This window comes from Pogoniulus pusillus, chromosome 7 (genome assembly GCF_015220805.1).
Source record: "Pogoniulus pusillus isolate bPogPus1 chromosome 7, bPogPus1.pri, whole genome shotgun sequence".
Classification (NCBI taxonomy): domain Eukaryota; kingdom Metazoa; phylum Chordata; class Aves; order Piciformes; family Lybiidae; genus Pogoniulus; species Pogoniulus pusillus.
In genome coordinates, this window is record NC_087270.1 from 37,445,059 (window position 1) to 37,467,870 (window position 22,812).

At 52.4% G+C, this 22,812-nt stretch overlaps 1 protein-coding gene across 7 annotated transcripts in view; it reads right to left on the reverse strand.

Annotated features, from left to right (window-relative positions):
* Positions 1–22,812, reverse strand: part of OTOF (otoferlin) — a 129,370-nt gene that overhangs the window by 75,074 nt on the left and 31,484 nt on the right. For 6 of the 7 annotated variants that reach the window (XM_064146568.1, XM_064146566.1, XM_064146565.1 and 3 more), the window contains exons 4-5: positions 15,494–15,593; positions 7,816–8,027 (exon numbers count right to left, since the gene is read on the reverse strand). In XM_064146568.1, coding sequence (XP_064002638.1) covers positions 7,816–8,027; positions 15,494–15,593 — 312 coding nt within the window. Of the gene's footprint in view, positions 1–1,625; positions 1,715–7,815; positions 8,028–15,493; positions 15,594–22,812 lie in introns of those variants that run through there. The other variant, XM_064146569.1, reaches the window with a different exon arrangement.

The following is a 22,812-nucleotide window of genomic DNA, read 5'->3' on the forward strand; positions in this document are numbered from 1 at the left end:
TCTTCTGCATGCCTCCAGGAAAGAGAATCAGAGGAATAACAAATTAATGTTCCTAATGAGCCAAGGGAGGAGGTGAAGATGGATGTGATGGAGCTTGCACTGTCAGAAAGCCTGCAGAAATCCAGGGAGATCTCTGCACTGCCTTCATTTGGATTCAAAACCCCCCACAGAGGAATGCAGGCAATGGAAGCAGTACTTGAAGAGGCAGAACTACAGGAGAAGGAGATGCCAAGAAGACCTCAAGACTAACACCTTTCCCAATGGAGCTCTGTTCAGCCCAAGGTGTTTCTCAGCTGTGCATCCAGCTTGTACTTAGCATCTTCCTCTCCTTTTACTCCCTTCTCCCTCTACTCTGCCCTAGTGAGGCCACATGTGGAGTCCTGGATCCAGTTCTGGGCTCCTCAGTTCAAGACAGACAGGGAACTACTGGAGAGAGTCCTGTGGAGGCTGCAAAGATTTGAGGGGACTGGAGCATCTCTCTGGTGAGGAAAGGCTGAAGAGCTGGGGCTGCTTAGCATGAAGAAGAGGAGGCTGGGAAGGGATCTTCTCATGGCTTGTCAATATCTAAGGGCCAGGAGTCAACAGGACAAGGCCAGACTCCCATGGCAGGGGGGTTGGAACTGGATGATCCTTGTGGTCCCTTCCAACCCTGTCTGATTCTATGACTCTTCTCTGTGTTGCCCAGTGATAGGACAAGGGGCAGTGGGCACAAGTTGAAACCCAAGTTGGAGGTTTCACTTGAACATGAGGAGAAACTTCTTTCCTGTGAGATGGATGGAGGACTCCAAGAGGATTCCCAGAGAGGTTGTGGAATCATGGAGTCATAGAATCAAGCAGGTTGGAAGAGACCTCCAAGCTCAGCCAGTCCAACCTAGCACCCAGCCCTGGCCAAGCAACCAGACCATGGCACTAAGTGCCTCAGCCAGGCTTGGCTTCAACACCTCCAGGCACAGCAACTCCACCACCTCCCTGGGCAGCCCATTCCAATGCCAATCACTCTCTCTGTGATTTCCACCTGAGCTTAAGGAAAAAAATTCTATCCCAAGAGGGTGCCAATGTCCTGGAGCAGGCTGCCCAGAGAGGTTGTGGAGTCTCCTTCTCTTCCAAAACCTCCTGTTGTGTGTGGCCCTGCTTTATCAGGGGGCTTGTACTACATCATCTCCAAAGGTCCCCTCCAACCCCCACCACGCTGGGATGCTGTGACTCTGTGACTGGCTGAGGGCTGCTGTGCCTCCTGACCATGCCTGGAGATTGTTTAGGTCAGTGCTAGGTAGCCAAAACCTCCTCACAGTCTGTTCTAATAACTTGCTTTAGTTTTGGGCACTTCAAGTGCTTTGTCTGGCACTAATTGAGGAGACTTAAACAGAGGTGTTTAGCAGTGGCTGGGAATTCCCATGACAGAGATTCAGTGTCTTCATGCTGGAGAAGCTTGAGGCACTCAGCAACATTCTACATGGGGAGCTGCTGTGTGACATCAGGTGCCTGGAATATCAGTGTGGGGGAGGAACCATGCTCCTGTGTTTTCTGCCATCAGTAGAACCATGGGAGCTGAGGAGTCCCCTTGCAGTGCTCCTTTCCTTGACTGAGCTTTTCCAAAGGGCATCAAGTTGGCCCCTGGGTTTTACCTGAACTTCTCCTCGTTGCAGCTCCTCCCCAATCTCCTCCTGCCATGTGGTGGGGAACAACTCACAGCAGCACACTGCATGAAAAGTCACTGCAAGCAGAAATCAGACCTTCATGCACACCACAAGGAGCTCTTCAGCATGCACTAATCACAACTGATCTCTGGTTCTGGGGACAGCTCTGCCTGATGTGCAGTGTGGGACCTGGAGAAGGAAGGGGGCCTCAAGGTGGTAGAAGCATATATCATAGAATCAACCAGACTGGAAGAGGCCTCCAAGCTCAGCCAGTCCAACCTAGCACCCAGCCCTGGCCAAGCAACCAGACCATGGCACTAAGTGCCTCAGCCAGGCTTGGCTTCAACACCTCCAGGGACAGAGACTCCACCACCTCCCTGGGCAGCCCATTCCAATGCCAATCACTCTCTCTGACAACAACTTCCTAGCAACATCCAAACTAGACCTCCCCTGCCACAACTTGACACTCTGTCCCCTTCTTCTCTTGCTGCTTGCCTGGCAGAAGAGCCCAACCCCACCTGGCTACAGCCTCCCTTCAGGGAGTTGCAGACAGCAATGAGGTCAGCCCTGAGCCTCCTCTTCTGCAGGCTGCACACCCCCAGCTCCCTCAGCCTCTCCTCACAGGGCTGTGCTCCAGGCCCCTCACCACCTTCCTTGCCCTTCTCTGGACACCTTCCAGCACCTCAACATCTCTCTTGAACTGAGGAGCCCAGAACTGGACACAGTAGCCCAAGTTACATCCTCACCACAAGGCCCTTTCTCTATTCTGGATCCCAGCCCCTTCCTGTGCATCTTTTCCATGGATGTTTTTTCCAGCTGCTCCATCACTTCTCCCCTCACAGCTCTCCTACAGCAAGAAATCAGAATCCAGGGGTAATGCTTGTGGGACATCCACAGGGTGAAGTCAGAAGGAACACAGCACTGCAAACTCCACTGCCACCAGCACAAGTGGAGGCTGGCTGGCACCCTACCTTGTGTTGAGGGAACCCTGGCTAAGGGTATCCCCCTCTCCCAGAAGCTCATCTTCACTGTGGTAATACATCTCATCCTCTTCCATCCTGTGAGGGTGGTGACACAACAAACATCAGGGCTTTTCCTGCCTTGCTGTTCACAACAGTAGTGGTGGCAACATGATCAACCCATTCGTGAGTCAGCTCTATGAATGTGGCTGTCCTCATCCTGAAGGATCCATCAGCTGATCATCTCAGATGGCACATTCCCCTGAGATCCAGCCCAGAGCTCATCCAGCTGCCTGCTGCAGAGGATGAAGCAGCCACACAGCATCCCTCACTGCTCTGGTGAGATTAAAGCCATGTCCCCATCATGCTGTTTGCACCTCACACTTCCACCACAGGATCACAGTGTCACAGTGTCACAGTATCATCAGGGTTGGAAGAGACCTCACAGATCATCAAGTCCAACCCTTTACCACAGAGCTCAAGGCTAGACCATGGCACCAAGTGCCACGTCCAACCTTGCATAACATCACAGAATCACAGGAAGAGACCTTTAAGAGCATTGAGTCCAGACCTTAACCCAGTGCTGCCAGGTCACCACTGAACCACACTCCACAGCAACACATGTGCACAGCTTTTCAACCCCTCCCTGAATGGGGACTCCACCACTGCCCTGCACACCCAGTTCCAAGCCCTGACAACCCCTCTGGGGAAGCAGTTGTTCCTCATGTCCAAGCTAAACCTTCTCTGTTCCAACTTGTGGCTGTTTCCTCTTGTCATAGGATCATAGAATCAACTAGGTTGGAAGAGACCTCTAAGCTCAGCCAGTCCAACCTAGCACCCAGCCCTGGCCAAGCAACCAGACCATGGCACTAAGTGCCTCAGCCAGGCTTGGCTTCAACACCTCCAGGCACAGAGACTCCACCACCTCCCTGGGCAGCCCATTCCAATGCCAATCACTCTCTCTGACAACAACTTCCTAACAACATCCAGCCTATATGTTACTTGTCCTGAAACTTGTTCCCTGGGAGAAGAGGCTTAACCCCACCTCACTCCAATCTCCTGTCAGAGATTTGTAGAGAGCAAGAAGGTCTCCTCTCAGCCTCCTTTCCTCTAAGCTAAACAATCCCAAGTCCCTCAGCTGCTCCTCACAAGACTTGAGCTCTAGACACTTCCAAAGCTTTGTTGGCCTTCTCTGGAGATGCTCCAGCAACTCAATATCCTTCTTGGGGGCCCTAAACTGAACACGGTGCTGACTTACATCCCTGAAGTCCATGTGGTCAAGCAGGACACTGATTTCCTCACACAGAGGGCTGACAGACAGTGAGACCCCACCTGGAGTACTGCATCCAGCTCTGGAGCCTCTATTCCAAGAGGGATGTGGAGATGCTGGAGAGTGTCCAGAGAAGGGCCAGGAGGATGCTGAGAGGGCTGCAGCAGCTCTGCTGTGAGCACAGACTGAAAGAGTTGGGGCTGTGCAGGCTGGAGGAGAGGAGGCTCCCAGGTGACCTTCTTGTGGCCTTCCAGGATCTGAAGGGGGCTCCAAAAAAAGCTGGGGAGGGACTTCTGAGGCTGTCAGGGAGTGTCAGGACTGGGGGGAATGGAGCAAAGCTGGAGGTGGGGAGATGGAGAGTGGAGGTGAGGAGGAAGTTGTTGAGCAGGAGAGTGGTGAGAGGCTGGACTGGGTTGCCCAGGGAGGTGGTTGAGGCCCCATGGCTGGAGGTGTTTGAGGCCAGGCTGTGTGAGGCTGTGTGCAGCCTGCTCTAGGGTAGGGTGTCCCTGGGCATGGCAGGGGGGTTGGAACTGGCTGCTCCTTGTGATGCCTTCCAACCCTGACTGAGTCTATGATCCTATGACATCCACTCTGCATGACAGAGTGTGTTTGCTACCCTCCCCTGCCATTCTTCTTCAACACCACAGAATCATCAGATCATGATCTGAGTTGGGAAGAGACCTTTTAGGGCCATCTAGTCCATCCCTGCTGCAGTCAGCAGTGACATCTTCAACTAAAGCACATTGCTCAGAGCCCTGTTTAACCTGAGCTGGAATGGTTCCATAATTTAGGGGACACAGTCTCAAGTTGTGCCAGGGTAGGTCTAGGCTGGATGTTAGGAAGAAGTTCTTCACAGAGAGAGTGATTGGCATTGGAATGGGCTGCCCAGGGAGGTGGTGGAGGCACCGTCCCTGGGGGTCTTCAAGAAAAGACTGGGTGAGGCACTTAGTGCCATGGTCTGGTTGATTGGTTAGGGCTGGGTGCTAAGTTGGACTGGCTGAGCTTGGAGGTCTCCTCCAACCTGGTTGATTCTATGATTCTATGATTCTATGAAATGGGGGGCATCTACTCCCTCTGTCAGCAGCCTGGTCCAGGGTTTCATCACCCTGAATGCAAACAATTCCTTTCCTATACTTAGTCTAAATCTCCCCTCTTTTAGTTTAAAACCACCATCCCTTGTCCTCTCACAACAGCTCCTGCTAAAACCTCTCCCCATCCTTCTCACAGGCTCCTTTAAGTGCTGCCAGGCTGCAGTAAGGTGTCTCTGGAGCTTTCTCTCCTCTAGGCTGAAGCCATTTCAGCATCTTCCCTGTTCAGCCCCATCACACTCTGCTGAGGCAGGGAAGGAAAGGAAAGCTGCACTTCCAATTTCCTTGTAAATTCACTGGTTTCAGCCCAATTCACACAGTTAATTAACTGCCTGGGAGTGATGTGAGCCATTGGAGATATCTTCCCTCAATCTTGCACCATAGGGGAGAGAGAAATTTTGCCCTTATGTGGCCACACTAAAGTGCTAAAGCAAAACAGAAAGCAAACACTGCTGAAGGACTTAATTGCCTCAACCCAGCATGGGGGCTGCATGGCTGCAGCAGCAGCAGCTGCCTGATGTGTGGATGCTGTTCCAAAAGCAGATCAGTCCTGGGGGGATTTGGAATGCCATGTGGATTTGGAAGCCTGAGGGCTGTCTGCCTTTCATCTGCCAGCATTCTGTTAGCCCTCAGACAAGGGTTGTGCACATGCCAGGAGAGAGGTGGGTGACCCAAGGACCCAATTCTGCACTCTGCCTGTCCCACCAGCTGATTGCTTTTAGCAAGTTGAGGACATTGTTGCCTCCACTCTTCCAAATGGAAGAGGCCAATTCCTGTCCCACTCATGAAGTCTCTCTCCTACACCAGCTGATTGCTTTTAGCAAGTTGAGGACTTTGTTGCCTCCACTCTTCCAACTGGACAAGACCAATGCCTGTCCCACTCATGAAGTCTCTCTCCTGTAGCAGCTGATTGCTTTTAGCAAGTTGAGGACATTGTTGCCTCCACTCTTCCAAATGGAAGAGGCCAATTCCTGCCCCACTCATGAAGTCTCTCTCCTGTAGCAGCTGATTGCTTTTAGGAAGTTGAGGACTTTGTTGCCTCCAATCTTCCAACTGGAAGAGGCCAATGCCTGCCCCACTCATGAAGTCTCTGCCTTGTACCAGCTGATTGCTTTTAGCAAGTTGAGGACATTGTTGCCTCCACTCTTCCAACTGAACAAGGTCAATGGGTTCAAGAGCTACTGGGGTGGAGGCTGACAGACAAAATCACTACTGGGGACAACACAACTACATGAACTGTGTAAAGCTGCCTGAAAAATCTTTTATGGACCAAATATCTGTTTCTGAACCAAACACTACAGCACAGGGTTCAGAACACCTATGCTGAGGTAGGCTGTGTGGTCCTGGTCCAGCATCACAGGAGCATTTGTATCCACCATGCCTTAACCTCATGGCTGCATATGAGGTGGTAAAGGGCCTCTTCTTCCCAGCCAGACCTGAGCATGCATATGGCACAGCTCATGGCAGAGCTGGTCCCAGCATGCAGTTCATCCCAAGAGACAACTGACTGTAGCATCCCCAGTCCAGAGACTTCTCCAGCCAGCCCAGACACCAGGCTGGATTTGCAAATGGTTACAGCAGCATGTTATCAAGAAGTGGAAGCATATAGTCCCTGGGCTTGTTTTCATCCAGATTCAGGTCCCATGAGTTGGGAATTGTAGCATGGGTTTGGTTGGAAGAGACCTTTAAGATCTCTTGAGCCATCACTGCCAGGTCACCACTAAACCATGTCCCCCAGCACTGCATCTGCACAGCTTTTAAGCCCCTCCAGGCATGAGGACTCCACCAGGCCCTAACAAACCAGGGCTGTGGTGGAGAACCAGGGGTGTAGTGGAGAACTAAGGGTGTGATGGAGATCCAGGGTGTGGTGGAGAAGCAGGGGTGTAGTGGAGAAGCAGGGATGTGGTGGAGAAGCAGGGATGTAGTGGAGAAGCAGGGGTGTGGTGGAGAAGCAGGGATGTAGTGGAGAACTAAGGGTGTGATGGAGAACCAGGGTGTGGTGGAGAAGCAGGGGTGTGGTGGAGAAGCAGGGGTGTGGTGGAGAAGCAGGGGTGTAGTGGAGAAGCAGGGATGTGGTGGAGAAGCAAGGATGTGGTGGAGAAGCAGGGATGTAGTGGAGAAGCAGGGATGTAGTGGAGAAGCAGGGATGTGGTGAAGCAGGGATGTGGTGGAGAAGCAGGGGTGTGGTGGAGAAGCAGGGATGTAGTGGAGAAGCAAGGATGTGGTGGAGAAGCAGGGGTGTGGTGGAGAAGCAGGGATGTAGTGGAGAAGCAAGGATGTGGTGGAGAAGCAGGGATGTAGTGGAGAAGCAAGGATGTAGTGGAGAAGCAGGGGTGTGGTGGAGAAGCAGGGATGTGGTGGAGAAGCAGGGGTGTGGTGGAGAAGCAGGGATGTAGTGGTGAAGCAGGGGTGTAGTGGAGAAGCAAGGATGTGGTGGAGAAGCAGAGATGTAGTGGAGAAGCAAGGATGTAGTGGAGAAGCAGGGATGTGGTGGAGAAGCAGGGATGTGGTGGAGAAGCAGGGGTGTAGTGGAGAAGCAGGGGTGTGGTGAAGCAGGGATGTAGTGGAGAAGCAGGGATGTGGTGAAGCAGGGATGTAGTGGAGAAGCAGGGGTGTGGTGGAGAAGCAGGGATGTAGTGGAGAAGCAGGGATGTGGTGAAGCAGGGATGTAGTGGAGAAGCAAGGATGTGTTGCTGCATCACAAGACCTGCTGGCACTGGTTGGGGCACACTTAGACCCTATCCTGACTTTGAGCCAGGAAAATGGGCCTTCTGCTAGTCTAGTCATAGCCTTGAGGCCAAGGCAAGCTCTCCCCACCCCTGCTGCCATCACACCTCTCCAAGTGCCCAGCAGCACACTACCTTCTGAAGCTCCTCTCTGCAGACTGCTGGTTGGATTTGCCTGGAGAGATGTCGGAGCCCTGCCGGTGGCCAGAGAGGAGGCTGTCTGTCTCCAGGGGATACCTGCCATCCCCTTCTGAGTGGACACTGGGGGTCTCCAGGAACTCCTTGTCATTCCACGTGCCCACTGTTCCATCCAGAGCATGGTACCGTATCTCTATGGAGATGCTGGTCTGCAACACACGGAGAATCAGAGAATCAGAGAATCATAGGAGCATAGAATCAGAGAATCAAGCAGGTTGGAAGAGACCTCCAAGCTCATCCAGTCCAACCCATCCCCCAGCCCTATCCAATCAACCAGACCATGGCACTAAGTGCCTCAGCCAGGCTTGGCTTCAACACCTCCAGGCACAGAGACTCCACCACCTCCCTGGGCAGCCCATTCCAATGCCAATCACTCTCTCAGTGAAGAACTTCCTCCTCACATCCAGCCTATACTTCCCGGACATGATCAGCCCCTAATGGCAGCATTTAAAGAGAGGAAGGTCCTTCAAAAGCTGGAAGGCAGGAAGAGCAGTTCATAGCATCATAGAATCAAGCAGGTTGGAAGAGACCTCCAAGCTCAGCCAGTCCAACCTAGCACCCAGCCCTGGCCAAGCAACCAGATCATGGAACCAAGTGCCTCATCCAGTCCCCTTCTGAACACCTTCAGGGACAGCTGTTGCATCAGCTGGCTTAATCTCTGAGCCTTACTGACCCCAAAGCCTCTTCTTTCTTAGTGCATGAGGCAGAAGAAGGGCAGGTCTTTGGCTTCAGGAGATGTTCTGACCCAGCTAAGTCATGGTGCTGCAGCCCCCCTCCTGCTCAGGGCTTTGAGCTGCTGGCACGTCTTGGACTGGCCAGACTGGGTATGAGCAACATCAAAAGCCCTGCCCTGATCAGCAAACAAACCTTTTGAGCAGCTGAAGGCACCAGGAGCAGATGCAGCAGTGTCACATTGTTGGGGTTTTGTCTGTGGTGTATCATCTTGCAAAGAATTTGTGCCCTGCTGTTAAGTGCTGGGCTGCCAAACCCCATGGATGCCTTGCTCCTGCCTAGCCCCATCCCATGCTCAAGCAGGGTAAGGATGATGAAGGAGGGAGATCTCTGGGGATGTTTGGATAGATCTTGGATTAGGGAGAGGGTCTCTCAGCAATGGCTATGACAAGCCTGGTTGCTCCTGCCTAGCCCCATTCCATGCTCAGGCAGGGTAAGGATGATGAAGGAGGGAGATCTCTGGGGATGTTTGGATAGATCTTGGATTAGGGAGAGGGTCTCTCAGCAATGGCTATGACAAGCCTGGTTGCTCCTGCCTAGCCCCATTCCATGCTCAGGCAGGGTAAGGATGATGAAGGAGGGAGATCTCTGGGGATGTTTGGATAGATCTTGGATTAGGGAGAGGGTCTCTCAGCAATGGCTATGACAAGCCTGGTTGCTCCTGCCTAGCCCCATCCCATGCTCAGGCAGGGTAAGGATGATGAAGTAGGAAGATCTCTGGGGAGGTTTGGATAGATCTTGGATTAGGGAGGAGGTCCCCCAGCCTGGTTGGGGCTTGGAGATGAGAAGTGATGTGTCAATGTGTCTGCCCAAGCTTGATTCTTCTGGATGAATCAAGTAAGACTGAGGTCCTCTCCCTTCTGTGTACTCAGACCCCACTTACACACCCAATGCAGCACCAGGATGATGCAGCAAATTTTGTGTTGGACCTCCCCAACTTTTCTTATTTGCTCTTAAGGAATTATTTGGATTTAAATCAATTATGGAAGAGCTCTGGCCATACTGTTCCTGATCCAGGCCAGAATGCCATTGGCTCTCCTGCCCACCTGGGCACACTGCTGCCTCATCTTCAGCTACTCTCTAACAGCATCCCCAGGTCTCTCTCTGCCTGGCTACTCTCAGCCACTCTGGTCCCAGCCTGTAGTGCTGCTTGGGGTTGTTGTGGCCAAAGTGCAGAACCCTGCCCTTGGCCTTGTTCAATCTCATCCCATTGGCCTCTGCCCACCCATCCAGCCTGGCAAGGTCCCTCTGCAGGGACCCTCCAACAGCTCCACACCTGCTTTAGCTTGGTGTCATCTACAAACTTACTGATGCTGGACTCAATGCCCTTGTCCAGATCATCAATAAAGATATTGAAGAGGACTGTGCCCAGCACTGGTACTTGGAGCACACCACCAGTGCCAGCTGCCAACTGGATCACAGTATCACAGTATCACCCTCCAGCCACTTCTTGAACCTTGTCTTGCTAGCACCACATGAAAGGAGGTTGGAGTGAATTTGGGCTCAGTTTCCTCTCTCAAGGAACAAGTGATAGGACAGATGAAATGGTTTTAGTTTGCAAAAGGGGAGGTTTAGGTTGGACTTTAGGAACAGTTTCTTCATGGAAAGCATTGGCAAGGCCTGGAACAGGCTGTCCAGGGCAGTAGTGGGATTTCATCCCTGGAGGGGTTTAAGAGAGAGAGACAGAGAAGGCTCAGAGGTGACCTCATTGCTGTCTGCAACTCCCTGAAGGGAGGCTGTAGCCAGGTGGGGTTGGGCTCTTCTGCCAGGCAAGCAGCAACAGAAGAAGGGGACAGAGTGTCAAGCTGTGGCAGGGGAGGTCTAGGCTGGATGTTAGGAGGAAGTTGTTGTCAGAGAGAGTGATTGGCATTGGAATGGGCTGCCCAGGGAGGTGGTGGAGTTGCTGTGCCTGGAGGTGTTGAAGCCAAGCCTGGATGAGGCACTTAGTGCCATGGTCTGGTTGGTTGGGCAGGGCTGGGTGCTAGGTTGGACTGGATGAGCTTGGAGGTCTCTTCCAACCTGCTTGATTCTATGATTCTATGTTTATGATGCATCTCCTAGCTTGCCTGTCAAAGGGATAAGGAAAGGCTGGAAAAGAAGATGTGGCCTGGCAGGATTCTGTGCATTGAGTGACTGACAGCAAAAGAGTGACTCAGACCCAGCTGGAAGCTGCTCTGTGGGGAAAGGCTTTGACTGATTTTCTTCTTCATTTGGCACCATACAGATCTGAGTCTAACAAATTGATCTGCCATGCTGTGGTGACTCCAGTGAGCTGCTTCCAAGGCTTTTAAAAGGCAAATGCAGAAAGGGAGACAAAGATCAAGGTCAGAGCATAAATTTGTCACTTTTTTTTTTCAAACCACTTCAATGCTGCTGTGAAACATTTGGTTGTGAAATCAGAAGGGAGCCCTGCCATGTGAATAAAGGCTGAGAGAGATGGGTTTGCTCAGCATTGAGAGGAGAAAGGCCCAGAGAGTGGTGGTGAATGGTGCCACATCCAGTTGGCAGCTGGCACTGGTGGTGTGCTCTAAGGATCAGTGCTGGGCACAGTCCTGTTCAATATCTTTATTGATGATCTGGAGCAGGGGATTGAGTCCAGCAGCAGTAAGTTTGTAGATGACACCAAACTAGGAGCAGCTGCAGATCTGTTGGAGGGCAGGAGAGCCCTGTAGAGGAACCTTGCCAGGCTGGATGGGTGGGCAGAGGCCAATGGGATGAGATTGAACAAGGCCAAGGGCAGAGTTCTGCACTTTGGCCACAATAACCCCAAGCAGTGCTACAGGCTGGGGACAGAGTGGCTGAGAGCAGCCAGGCAGAGAGGGACCTGGGGATGCTGGTAGAGAGTAGCAGAAGATGAGGCAGCAGTGTGCCCAGGTGGGCAGCAGAGCCAATGGCATCCTGGGCTGGCTCAGGAGCAGTGTGGGCAGCAGGACAAGGGAAGTTCTTCTGCCCCTGGACTCAGCACTGCTCAGGCCACCCCTTGAGTACTGTGTCCAGTTCTGGGCCCCTCAATTCAAGAGAGATGTTGAAGTGCTGGAAGGTGTCCAGAGAAGGGCAAGGAAGCTGGTGAGGGGCCTGGAGCACAGCCCTGTGAAGAGAAGCTGAGGGAGCTGGGGGTGTGCAGCCTGCAGAAGAGGAGGCTCAGGGCTGACCTCATTGCTGTCTGCAACTCCCTGAAGGGAGGCTGTAGCCAGGTGGGGTTGGGCTCTTCTGCCAGGCAAGCAGCAAGAGAAGAAGGGGACAGAGTGTCAAGTTGTGCCAGGGGAGGTCTTGGCTGGATGTTAGGATGAAGTTGTTGTCAGAGAGAGTGATTGGCATTGGAATGGGCTGCCCAGGGAGGTGGTGGAGTCTCTGTGCCTGGAGGTGTTGAAGCCAAGCCTGGCTGAGGCACTTAGTGCCATGGTCTGGTTACTTGGATAGGGCTGGGTGCTAGGTTGGACTGGATGAGCTTGCTGAGTAGAGGGGCAAATAGCCTCCCTTGTCCTACTGGCCACACTCTTCCTGACCCAGGCCAGGATGCCACTGGCTCTCTTGGCCTCCCTTTATGCCCCAGGAGAGTCACAGGATGGTAAGGGCTGGAAGTGACCTCCAGACATCACCTAGTCCAACTCCCCAGCTAAAGCAGCTTCAGTTAGATCAGGCTTCATCTCCAGGCTGGTTTTGAAAGTCTCCATAAAAGGAGATTCCACAACTTCTCTGGGCAGCCTGATCCATAGATGTCACCTCCTGCCTGCTCCTCATGAAGCCACTCTTCTCCTCATCACTAATTGCTTGCCAGAGGCTCCCATGTAATTGCTCTTTTATGCTGAGTGCAGGAAGCAGCTTGTGGAAGAGTAAGGGAGGAGAGGAGGGTGAGGCTTTGTTTTTTAATTAAAACACCACGGGTTTGCTAGCAGAGAAGCTCAGAAGCAACTGTTTCCAAGTCTGCTCTGCAACTCAGTTTCCATGGGAAACAGCCCTCATGAGATGCATCAACCAGATGGAAACGCACAGAGCCACACAGCAGCTGCTCTGCTGAGAGGCAGCTCCTCCCTGCTGCCAGGGGCTCTGGATGAGGGCTGCAGACCCAGGCAGAGGGAGACTTATTCTGATTTTTCTCAGAAGAGCATGAAGAATCATTGAAACACAGAATGGTTTGAGTGGGAAGTGACCTTTATTGGTCCCTGCTTCCACCAGAGCAGGCTGCTCAGAGCCCCATTCAGCCTGACCTAGAATGGTTCCTGGGATGGAATCACAGAGTCAGAATCAGCCAGGTTGGAAGAGAGCTCCAAGCTCAGCCAGTCCAACCTAGCACCCAGCCCTGCCCAAGCAACCAGACCATGGCACTAAGTGCCTCAGACAGGCTTTTCTTGAACACCTCCAGGGATGGTGCCTCCACCACCTCCCTGGGCAGCCCATTCCAATGAGAATCATCTAACACTCCCCTGGGCAAGCAGGACCAGTGTCTCAGCACCACCAATGTAAACAATTTCTTCCTTCTCTCTAGTCTAAATCTCTCCTCTTTCAGTTTAAAACCACCCCCCCTTGTCCTGCCACAACAGGCCCTGCTAAAGGAGAAAGTTCTTCCCTGAGAGAGTCATTGGGCACTGGAATGGGCTGCCCGGGGAGGTGGTGGAGTCGCCGTCCCTGGAGCTGTTCAAGGCAGGATTGGACGTGGCACTTGGTGCCATGGTCTGGCCTTGAGCTCTGTGGTAAAGGGTTGGACTTGATGATCTGTGAGGTCTCTTCCAACCTTGGTGATACTGTGATACTGTGATACTAAAAAGCCTGTCCCCAAGCTTTCTTGTCAGCCCATTTAAGTACTACAACACTGCAACAATGATGAGATGAGCAACTGATGGCATTGACCTGGGCCTGAGCAAGGCCTCTGACACTGTCCCACACCACATCCTGGGCTCCAGGCTGGTGGCACATGGGTTTGATGGGTGCAGCATGAGATGGACACAGAACTGGCTTGGTGGCTGCACCCAAAGAGTGGCTGCCAATGGCTCCATGGCCAAGGGGAGGCCAGGGACAAGCAGAGTCCCTCAGGGGTCAGTCCTGGCACCAGTCTTGTTCAACATCTCTGTGGGTGCCATGGGCAGAGGCACTGAGTGCAGCCTCAGCAAGTTTGCTGCCCACACCAAGCTGTGTGGTGCAGCAGCCAGGCTGGAGGGCAGGGATCCATCCAGAGGGAGCTGCACAGGCTGCAGAGGTGGGCACAAGCCAAGCTCAGGAGGTTCAACAGGACCAAGTGCAAGGTCCTGCAGCTGGGTGGAGGCAATGCCAAGCAGAAATGCAGGCTGGGCAGTGAGTGTCTGGAGAGCAGCCCTGAGGAGAGGGACTTGGGGGTGCTGCTGGAGGAGAAGCTCAACAGGAGCCAGCAGTGTGCACTTGCAGCCCAGAAAGCCAAGCAGAGCCTGGGCTGCATCAGCAGAAGTGTGGCCAGCAGGGCCAGGGAGGGGATTCTCCCCCTCTGCTGTGCTCTGCTGAGACCCCACCTGGAGTGCTGCATCCAGCTCTGCAGCCTCTATTCCAAGAGGGCTGTGGAGATGCTGGAGTGTGTCCAGAGCAGGGCCAGGAGGATGCTGAGAGGGCTGCAGCAGCTCTGCTGTGAGCACAGACTGAAAGAGTTGGGGCTGTGCAGTCTGGAGCAGAGGAGGCTCCCAGGTGACCTTCTTGTGGCCTTCCAGGGTCTGAAGGGGGCTACAAAAGAGCTGGGGAGGGACTTTTGAGGCTGTGAGGGAGTGGCAGGAGTGGGGGGAATGGAGCAAAGCTGGAGGTGGGGAGATGGAGAGTGGAGGTGAGGAGGAAGTTGTTGAGCAGGAGAGTGGTGAGAGGCTGGAATGGGTTGCCCAGGGAGGTGGTTGAGGCCCCATGGCTGGAGGTGTTTGAGGCCAGGCTGTGTGAGGCTGTGTGCAGCCTGCTCTAGGGTAGGGTGTCCCTAGGCATGGCAGGGGGGTTGGAACTGGCTGCTCCTTGTGGTCCCTTCCAACCCTGCCTGATTCCATGATTCAACGAAGTCTCCCTGAAGCCTTCTCTAGTCTGAACAACCTCAACTCTCTCAGTCTCCTCTCTGTTCCAGAATGGGACTTCAGGCAAGCTGCTGTGCAAGGTATTTCTTAGGTGCTCAAGGGGCAGATAACAGAAGTGGTGAGGTCAGAGACAAACACTGTAGATGCTGAGCATTTCAACCAACCAGTGCCACCTGAAAGAGTCTAAAGCAGGTATAGATGTAGTGCTGAGGGACACAGGTTAGTGGTGACCTGGCTGTACTGAGATAATGGTTGATGATCTTCAGGATCTCTTCCAGCCAGAATTATGCTGAATTGTTTTTTCCATCAAATCTTGCTGCTGCTTCCCTGACCACAGAATCATAGAATCAACCAGGTTGGAAGAGACCTCCAAGCTCAGCCAGTCCAGCCTAGCACCCAGCCCTGGCCAAGCAACCAGACCACAGCACTAAGTGCCTCAGCCAGGCTTTGATCTTATTCTAATACTGAAATAGATTAAAGCTGACACAGGAATGGCTGAGGCAGAACATGATTGCTCAGGTGCTGGAGAGCACTAGGAGCAGAGCTCCACATGACAGCAGGGTCAAACCACCTGCTGAGCATCTCCACAGGCATCTAAGGACCACCTCACCCTGTCTATGTGTAGAATAAACCTGATCCATCCCTGCTTTACCCCCATCTCAATCTTATCACAGCATTCAGAATACTCAACCTTTGCCATGCACTCTCAGGACATTTCTGGCTGCCTGAATCCTTCAGACCAAGTGTAATGGATGAAGGAAAAGCTGAGGACTCAGGGATCCAAGTGCATGACACAGACTTCTCTTTTCCCACAGATCAGTGAAACACAGACAGATGGACCAAGCACCTGCTTCTTCTCTGTGGCCTACCTGAATAGCTGCATTGTTGTCATCTATGAGGGTGTCTGTCACCTCCACCTGCCCTTCCTCCACCACCTGCTGTAGGACCATCCGGAAAGTGCCAATGAGCCTGGGGAACAAGAAACAGCAAAGTCAGGCAAGCTGTGCTGAGCACCCACCAGTATCTGATGAGGAAAGGCTTTGCTGGCCAAGTTGCCCAAGCATCCATCTGTGGATGCTTTTGGGTTGTGGTTTTCTGAAGAGGATGGAGATGTGAGATGCAGGATCAGAACACGAGCAAGGACTCTGTCAGCTGCAGCCAGTGACCCCAGCTCAGTGGAGATGGTGGGTAAAGGAAAAGCCAGGAGATCAGAGAACCAACCAGGTTGGAAGAGACCTCCAAGGTCATCCACTCCAACCTGTCACCCAGCCCTGTCCCATCAACTAGACCATGGCACTAAGTGCCCCATCCAGTCCTTTCTTCAATGCCTCCATGGATGGCAACTCCACCACCTCCTTGGGCAGCCCATTCCAATGCCAATCACTCTCTCTGACAACAACTTCCTAACAACATCCAGACTAGACCTCCCCTGACACAACTTCAGACTGTGTACCCTTCTTCTCTTGCTGCTTGCCTGGCAGAAGAGACCAACCCCACCTGGCTACAGCCTCCCTTCAGGTAGTTGCAGACAGCAATGAGGTCAGCCCTGAGCCTCCTCTTCTGCAGGCTGCACACCCCCAGCTCCCTCAGCCTCTCCTCACAGGGCTGTGCTCCAGGCCCCTTACCACCTTCGTTTGCCCTTCTCTGGAGTGAACCAATTACCCATTGGGATAAGGATGGGAAGAGATTTGGGGAACCACCCATCTTGTACTTCTGGGATGCAACTAGTGGCACACAAAACCAAGGGCATCCTGCATCCTGCAGTTACTTCTCCTCCAGTAAACTGACCAGGACACTGTCCCTCACCTGTCTCCACCAGGACATTGTCAGCACAGGCATGAAGAAGTCACAGGTCAACATGTTCAGCTGACCCCAACCTGATGCCCTAGAGCAGGACAGAGCATCCCTGGAGTGGCAGGGCTGCAAGTGCACACTGCTGGCTCATGTTGAACCGCTCTTAGTAGCTCTTGCCCAGGCTCTCTGCAGCCTGCTGGTCTCACAGCACCACAGGCACTAAAAGCAGCCACGTTTGGTAAATTACAGGTCCAAAGAGCACCACAGAGAGTGGCAAAGCCCAGCACTCTCTAATAGAAATCATCACTTATTTGCCAGCTCATGGCTTGTCAAGGAGTTTTCTGTTCTTCATGTTCTGCTGTCACAGCTGAGGGACTTGCCCATGCAGAGAAAAGCCAGCTGTGAATCAATGAGTGACAGCTCTGGACATGGCAAAAGCTCTGAAACAGCAAATGTGGAGCTGCTTTCCTCCACCTGCCTCATCTATCATCTCCAGCACTGAGATCCCTGACCACAGTCGAGATATTACACAGCACATCAGGAGTGAGCCTGCTGAGCTCTGCTGGCTGAGGCCAGTGAGAAAGCTGCTGCTGATTAAACGACTTCCCCAGGAGCCTTCAGGCATTGCTCACTGTGAGGCTGATTTATTGAGATGAGGTTTCAGAGAGGGAGGCAAGAACCTGCCTGTGCTGCTTGGTGCAACACTGAGCACTCTTCCCCTGTCCCTGCATGACCCAACCACCCAATGCTGCACCTGCATGGGCAACCTGGAGACCCAGGGTAAAGGCAGGGAGAGCAGATTTGCCCTCAGCCAGCCTGAGACACAGCTGAGGAGGGGATTTGTCCTTACAAGCTCTCAAGCCATTGGCTCATGCTTTGAGGCACCCTCTGAAGAGCAGCACACATCTGGGTGGATGAGCAGAGCCTGCTCAGACCTGTTTAGCAATGTGGGGGTTTCACTGGCTTTGGGCTTTGAAGTGATTCTATGACTCTATGATTCTTCTCCTCACATATCAAAGTGGCTGCAGATCTCTTTAGCTCACAGATGAATGGATGCTTCACTAGGTAGGAAACTGCCTGGATGACTGAGCCCAAAGAGTGGTAGCAAATGGAGTTAAACCCAGTTAGTGGCTGGTCACAAGTGGTGTTTCACAGGACTCAGGAGTGGGGTCAGTTCTCTATGAGCATCAGTGATCTGGGCAAGGGGATTGAATGATTATGGTAGAGTCCTGAGGAGGGCCACAAATATGTTCATAGAATCATAGAATCAAGCAGGTTGGAAGAGACCTCCAAGCTCATCCAATCCAACCTAGCACCCAGCCCTGGCCAAGCAACCAGACCATGGTGCTAAGTGCCTCATCCAGGCTTTGCTTCAACACCTCCAGGCACTTAGTGCCATGGTCTAGTTGACTGGAGAGGGCTGGGTGCTAGGTTGGACTGGATGAGCTTGGAGGTCTCTTCCAGCCTGCTTGATTCTATGATTCTATGGTGACTCCACCACCTCCCTGGGCAGCCCATTCCAATGCCAATCACTCTCTCATAGAACATTCTATGATCTCATAGATCATAGAACCATAGAATTGGTTTGGTTGGAAAAGACTTTTAAGATCATCAAATCCAATCATTACCTAACTCTGCCAAGTCTGGTGCTAAATGATGGCACATGGGATCAAATCTCTGTGTCTTTTAAATGCCTCCAGGGCTGGGGATTCAACCAGCTCCCTGTGGAACCTGTTTCAGTGCTTGATAACCCTTTCAGTAAAGAAGCTTCTTCTAATACCAGATTAGAAGAACTATGTCCAAACCTCCACTGGTGCAACCTGAGGCTGTTTTCTCTTATCCTATTGCTTCTCCCTTGGGAGAGGAGACCAACCCTCCTCTCCTCTCACAGAGAGAGTGATTTGCCATTGGAATGGGCTGCCCAGGGAGGTGATGGAGTCACTGTCCATGGAGGTGTTGAAGCAAAGCCTGGCTGAGGCACTTAGTGCCATGGTCTGGTTGACTGGCCAAGGCTGGGTGCTAGGTTGGAGTGGATGATCTTGGAGGTCTCTTCCAACCTTCTTGATTCTATGATTCTAAGTTGTGTTGGGGGATGTCTCAGCTGGATATTAGAAGGAAGTTCTTGCCAGAGAGAGTGATTTGCATTGGAATGGGCTGCCCAGGGAGGTGATTCAAGCAAAGCCTGGCTGAGGCACTTAGTGCCATGGTCTGGTTGCTTGGACAGGGCTGGGTGCTAGGTTGGACTGGCTGAGCTTGGAGGTCTCTTCCAACCTGCTTGATTCTATGATTCACTCCACACTGGCTTCAGGGAGTTGTAGAGAGTGAGAAGTGCCTTTTCCTCAGGATAAACAACCCTGGGTCCCTCAGCTGCTCCTCACAGGACTCCCCACTTGCAGGTCCCAGGCCAGCTCACCTGCAAGCGTGTGAACAGTTGGGGAAGATACATCAGCTTTAGGCCTGGGATATGATGTTCCTTCCCCAGCCCTCTCCTCAGGCACCTCCCCTGGCAGGCAAGAGCCAAGTAAGAGGGAATGAAATATTCAGCACCTGCCTACACAGCCTTTCATTTCCACGTTTTTCATAATTCATCAAGTGCCCTGCTCCCTTCCCTGCCGTTGCTGCTGATGGAAAGAGAGGGAGTTTTTCTGGGTCACTGGCCATTGTATCAGACTGCAGGAGCATCTCTGGTTTCAAACCCAGTCTGGGCTGCTGCACACCCCTCCACATGCTTTACTCCTTGCCCATGTGGCCCATGCCCATTCCCAATAAAGCTATTTGTGTGCATGGTGTCCTGCAGGAGAGGCAGTGGCCAGGGGGACAATGAACTCCAGCAGGTGTTCTCAGAACTGAGGGTCCTCGTTCCTCTGGGCAAGGGCTCTGAGGCCAAGCTCAAGAATCACAGAAACATACAATGGTTTAGCTTGGAAAGGACCTTTAAAAGTCACTTAGTTCAACTCCCCCCTGCAGTGTGCAGGAACAACTTCAACTTGATCAGCTGCTGATGACTTCAGGGTAGGCAGATCTGCTAAGGTTTTAATGATATTGGCTGCTTCTCTCCAATCACAGAATCAAGCAGGTTGGAAGAGACCTCCAAGCTCAGCCAGTCCAACCTAGCACCCAGCAGCCCTGCCCAAGCAACCAGACCATGGCACTAAGTGCCTCAGCCAGGCTTGGCTTCAACACCTCCAGGCACAGAGACTCCACCACCTCCCTGGGCAGCCCATTCCAATGCCAATCACTCTCTCTGACAACAACTTCCTAACAACATCCAGCCCAGACCTCCCCTGCCACAACTTAACACTCTGTCCCCTTCTTCTGTTGCTGCTTGCCTGGCAGAAGAGACCAACCCCACCTGGCTACAGCCTCCCTTCAGGTAGTTCTAGACAGCAATGAGCTCTGTCCTGAGCCTCTTCAATCCCACTTTCCCAGCATCTTTCTGAAGTTGTAGGCTCTGAAACTGGACACTTTGGGGTTTGGTTTGGGTTTTTTGGTTTTTTTTTGACCATCTGGAAGCAGAGGAAGAAAAACAGAGGAAAAAAAACAGAGGAAGAAAAACAGAGGAAGAAAAGCAGTGGAAGAAAAACAGAGGAAGAAAAGCAGAGGAAGAAAAGCAGAGGAAGAAAAGCAGTGGAAGAAAAACAGAGGAAGAAAAGCAGAGGAAGAAAAGCAGAGGAAATAAAACAGAGAAAGAAAATCAGAGGAAGAAAAGCAGTGGAAGAAAAACAGAGGAAGAAAAGCAGAGGAAATAAAACAGAGGAAGAAAAGCAGAGGAAGAAAAGCAGTGGAAGAAAAACAGAGGAAGAAAAGCAGAAGAAAAGCAGAGGAAATAAAACAGAAGAAGAAAAGCAGAGGAAGAAAGAGGAAGAAAGGAAGAAAGAGGTAGAAAAGCAGAGGTAGAATAGCAGAGCAAGAAAAGCAGTGGAAGAAAAGCAGAGGAAATAAAACAGAGGAAATAAAACAGAAGAAGAAAAGCAGAGGAAGAAAAGCAGAGGAAGAAAGAGGAAGAAAGAGGAAGAAAGAGGAAGAAAGAAGAAGAAAGAGGTAGAAAAGCAGAGGTAGAAAAGCAGAGGAAGAAAAGCAGAGGAAATAAAACAGAGGAAATAAAACAGAAGAAGACAAGCAGAGGAAGAAAGAGGAAGAAAATCAGACAAAGAAAATCAGAGGAGGAAAAGCAGAGGAGGAAAAGCAGAGGAAGAGAAGCAGAGGAAGAAAAGCAGAGGAAGAGAAGCAGAGGAGGGAAAGCAGAGGAAGAAAAGCAGAGGAAGAGAAGCAGAGGAAGAGAAGCAGAGGAAGAAAAGTAGAGGAGGAAAAGCAGAGGAAGAAAAGCAGGGCTGGGTTGTTTGGACAGGGGTGGGTGGCAGGTTGGACTGGATGATTTCGGAGGTCTCTCTCAGCCTGGTTGATTCCCTGAGCGGATGCTTCTAAGCCTGCAGGCTGCGCACCACCACCCCAGCCAGTGTCAGCAGTAGCTCGCCCAGCACGACCAGGGCAGGGATTGTCTCCCTCTGCTGGCCGCTGCTGGGGTCGCACCTCACTGAACACGGATCAGTTTTGGGTCTCAGCCCAAGAGAGAACACCGAAGTACTAGAGCCTGTCCAAAGATGGGCAACGAAGATGGTACTCTGGATCACAAACCTGAGGAACTTGGAGTTGCTTAGCCTGGAGAAGGAGGTTCAGAGGAGACCTTCTTAATCTCCAGCTCCCTGCAAGGAGGTCAGAGTGAAGTGGGGGTTGGTCTCTTACAAGTAAGAAACAATATCATAAGAGGAAGCAACAACCTTGCCAGGCTGGATGGGTGGGCAGAGGCCAATGGGATGAGAATGAACAAGGCCAAGGGCACAGTTCTGCACTTTGGCCATAACAACCCCAAGCAGTGCTACAGGCTGGGGACAGAGTGGCTGAGAGCAGCCAGGAAGAGAAGGACCTGGGGGTGCTGGTAGAGAATAGCTGAAGATGAAGCAGCAGTGTGCCCAGGTGGGCAGGAGAGCCAATGGCATCCTGGGCTGGCTCAGGAGCAGTGTGGCCAGCAGGACAAGGGAGGTTCTTCTGCCCCTGGACTCAGCACTGCTCAGGCCACACCTGCAGTGCTGTGTCCAGTTCTGGGCTCCTCAATTCAAGAGAGATGTTGAGGTGCTGGAAGGTGTCCAGAGAAGGGCAAGGAAGCTGGTGAGGGGCCTGGAGCACAGCCCTGTGAGGAGAGGCTGAGGGAGCTGGGGGTGTGCAGCCTGCAGAAGAGGAGGCTCAGGGCTGACCTCATTGCTGTCTGCAACTACCTGAAGGGAGGCTGTAGCCAGGTGGGGTTGGTCTCTTCTGCCAGGCAAGCAGCAAGAGAAGAAGGGGACAGAGTGTCAAGTTGTGCTGGGGAAGGTCTAGTCTGGATGTTGTTAGGAAGTTGTTGTCAGAGAGAGTGATTGGCATTGGAATGGGCTGCCCAGGGAGGTGGTGGAGTCTCTGTGCCTGGAGGTGATGAAGCAAAGCCTGGCTGAGGCACTTAGTGCCATGGTCTGGTTGCTTGGCCAGGGCTGGGTGCTAGGTTGGACTGGCTGAGCTTGGAGGTCCCTTCCAACCTGCCTGAGTCTATGGTTCTATGAGTCTATCATCCTCACCTGTGCTGCAAACCATCACCACTCCCTGCATGTGCAGAGATGCAAACTACCAGACAAAAAGGTCTGGTCCCTGTGGGGCTCTGCCAGCTTTCAGCAGCCTCAGTGACAAACCCCTGCCTGCTGTCACAGCTGAGCCCTGCTCGTGTGTGTGACACCTCCAGCATTCTGAAGCCATGTCAAACTTCTGCAGAACTTCTCATTTCTCAATCAAAATATTGTCTGACACCAAGTCAGGCACTCTGCAGAAGCCTAAGTGCACCCAAATTGCCACCTCAGCAACCAGATCTGTAATCTCAGCCCAAATGAGCTAGCTGAGAGGATGTGCTGCAGTATGAGAGGGCTGACTGGCACTCCTCCTGTTATTCCACTTCTCTTCCACAGGGTGGAAAGAACATCCACCCCTATTTAGCTTTGCAAGGCATGGCTAAATCAAAGAGTCTTAGCGTGGTTGGGGTTGGAAGTGACCTCTGCTGATCACATCCTCTATTAAAGCAAGGTCATCCACTTAAGGTTACCAGGAGGGTTTGAAATCTGTCCAGAGAAGGAAATTGCACAACCCCTCTGAGAAGCCTGTTCCAGTGCTCTGGAACCCTTACAGGGGGTTTGTTATGGTCAGATTGAACATTCTGGCTTCCAGTTTGTGCCCATTGGCCCTTGTCCTCTTGCTGGGCACCAGTGAAAAGTGTCTGGGCCCATCCCCTTGACCCCTCCCTTTAGGTACTGATGAGCATTGAGAGAATCCCCTCTCAGGCTGCTCTTCTCCAGGATAAAGAGTCCCAGGTCTCTCA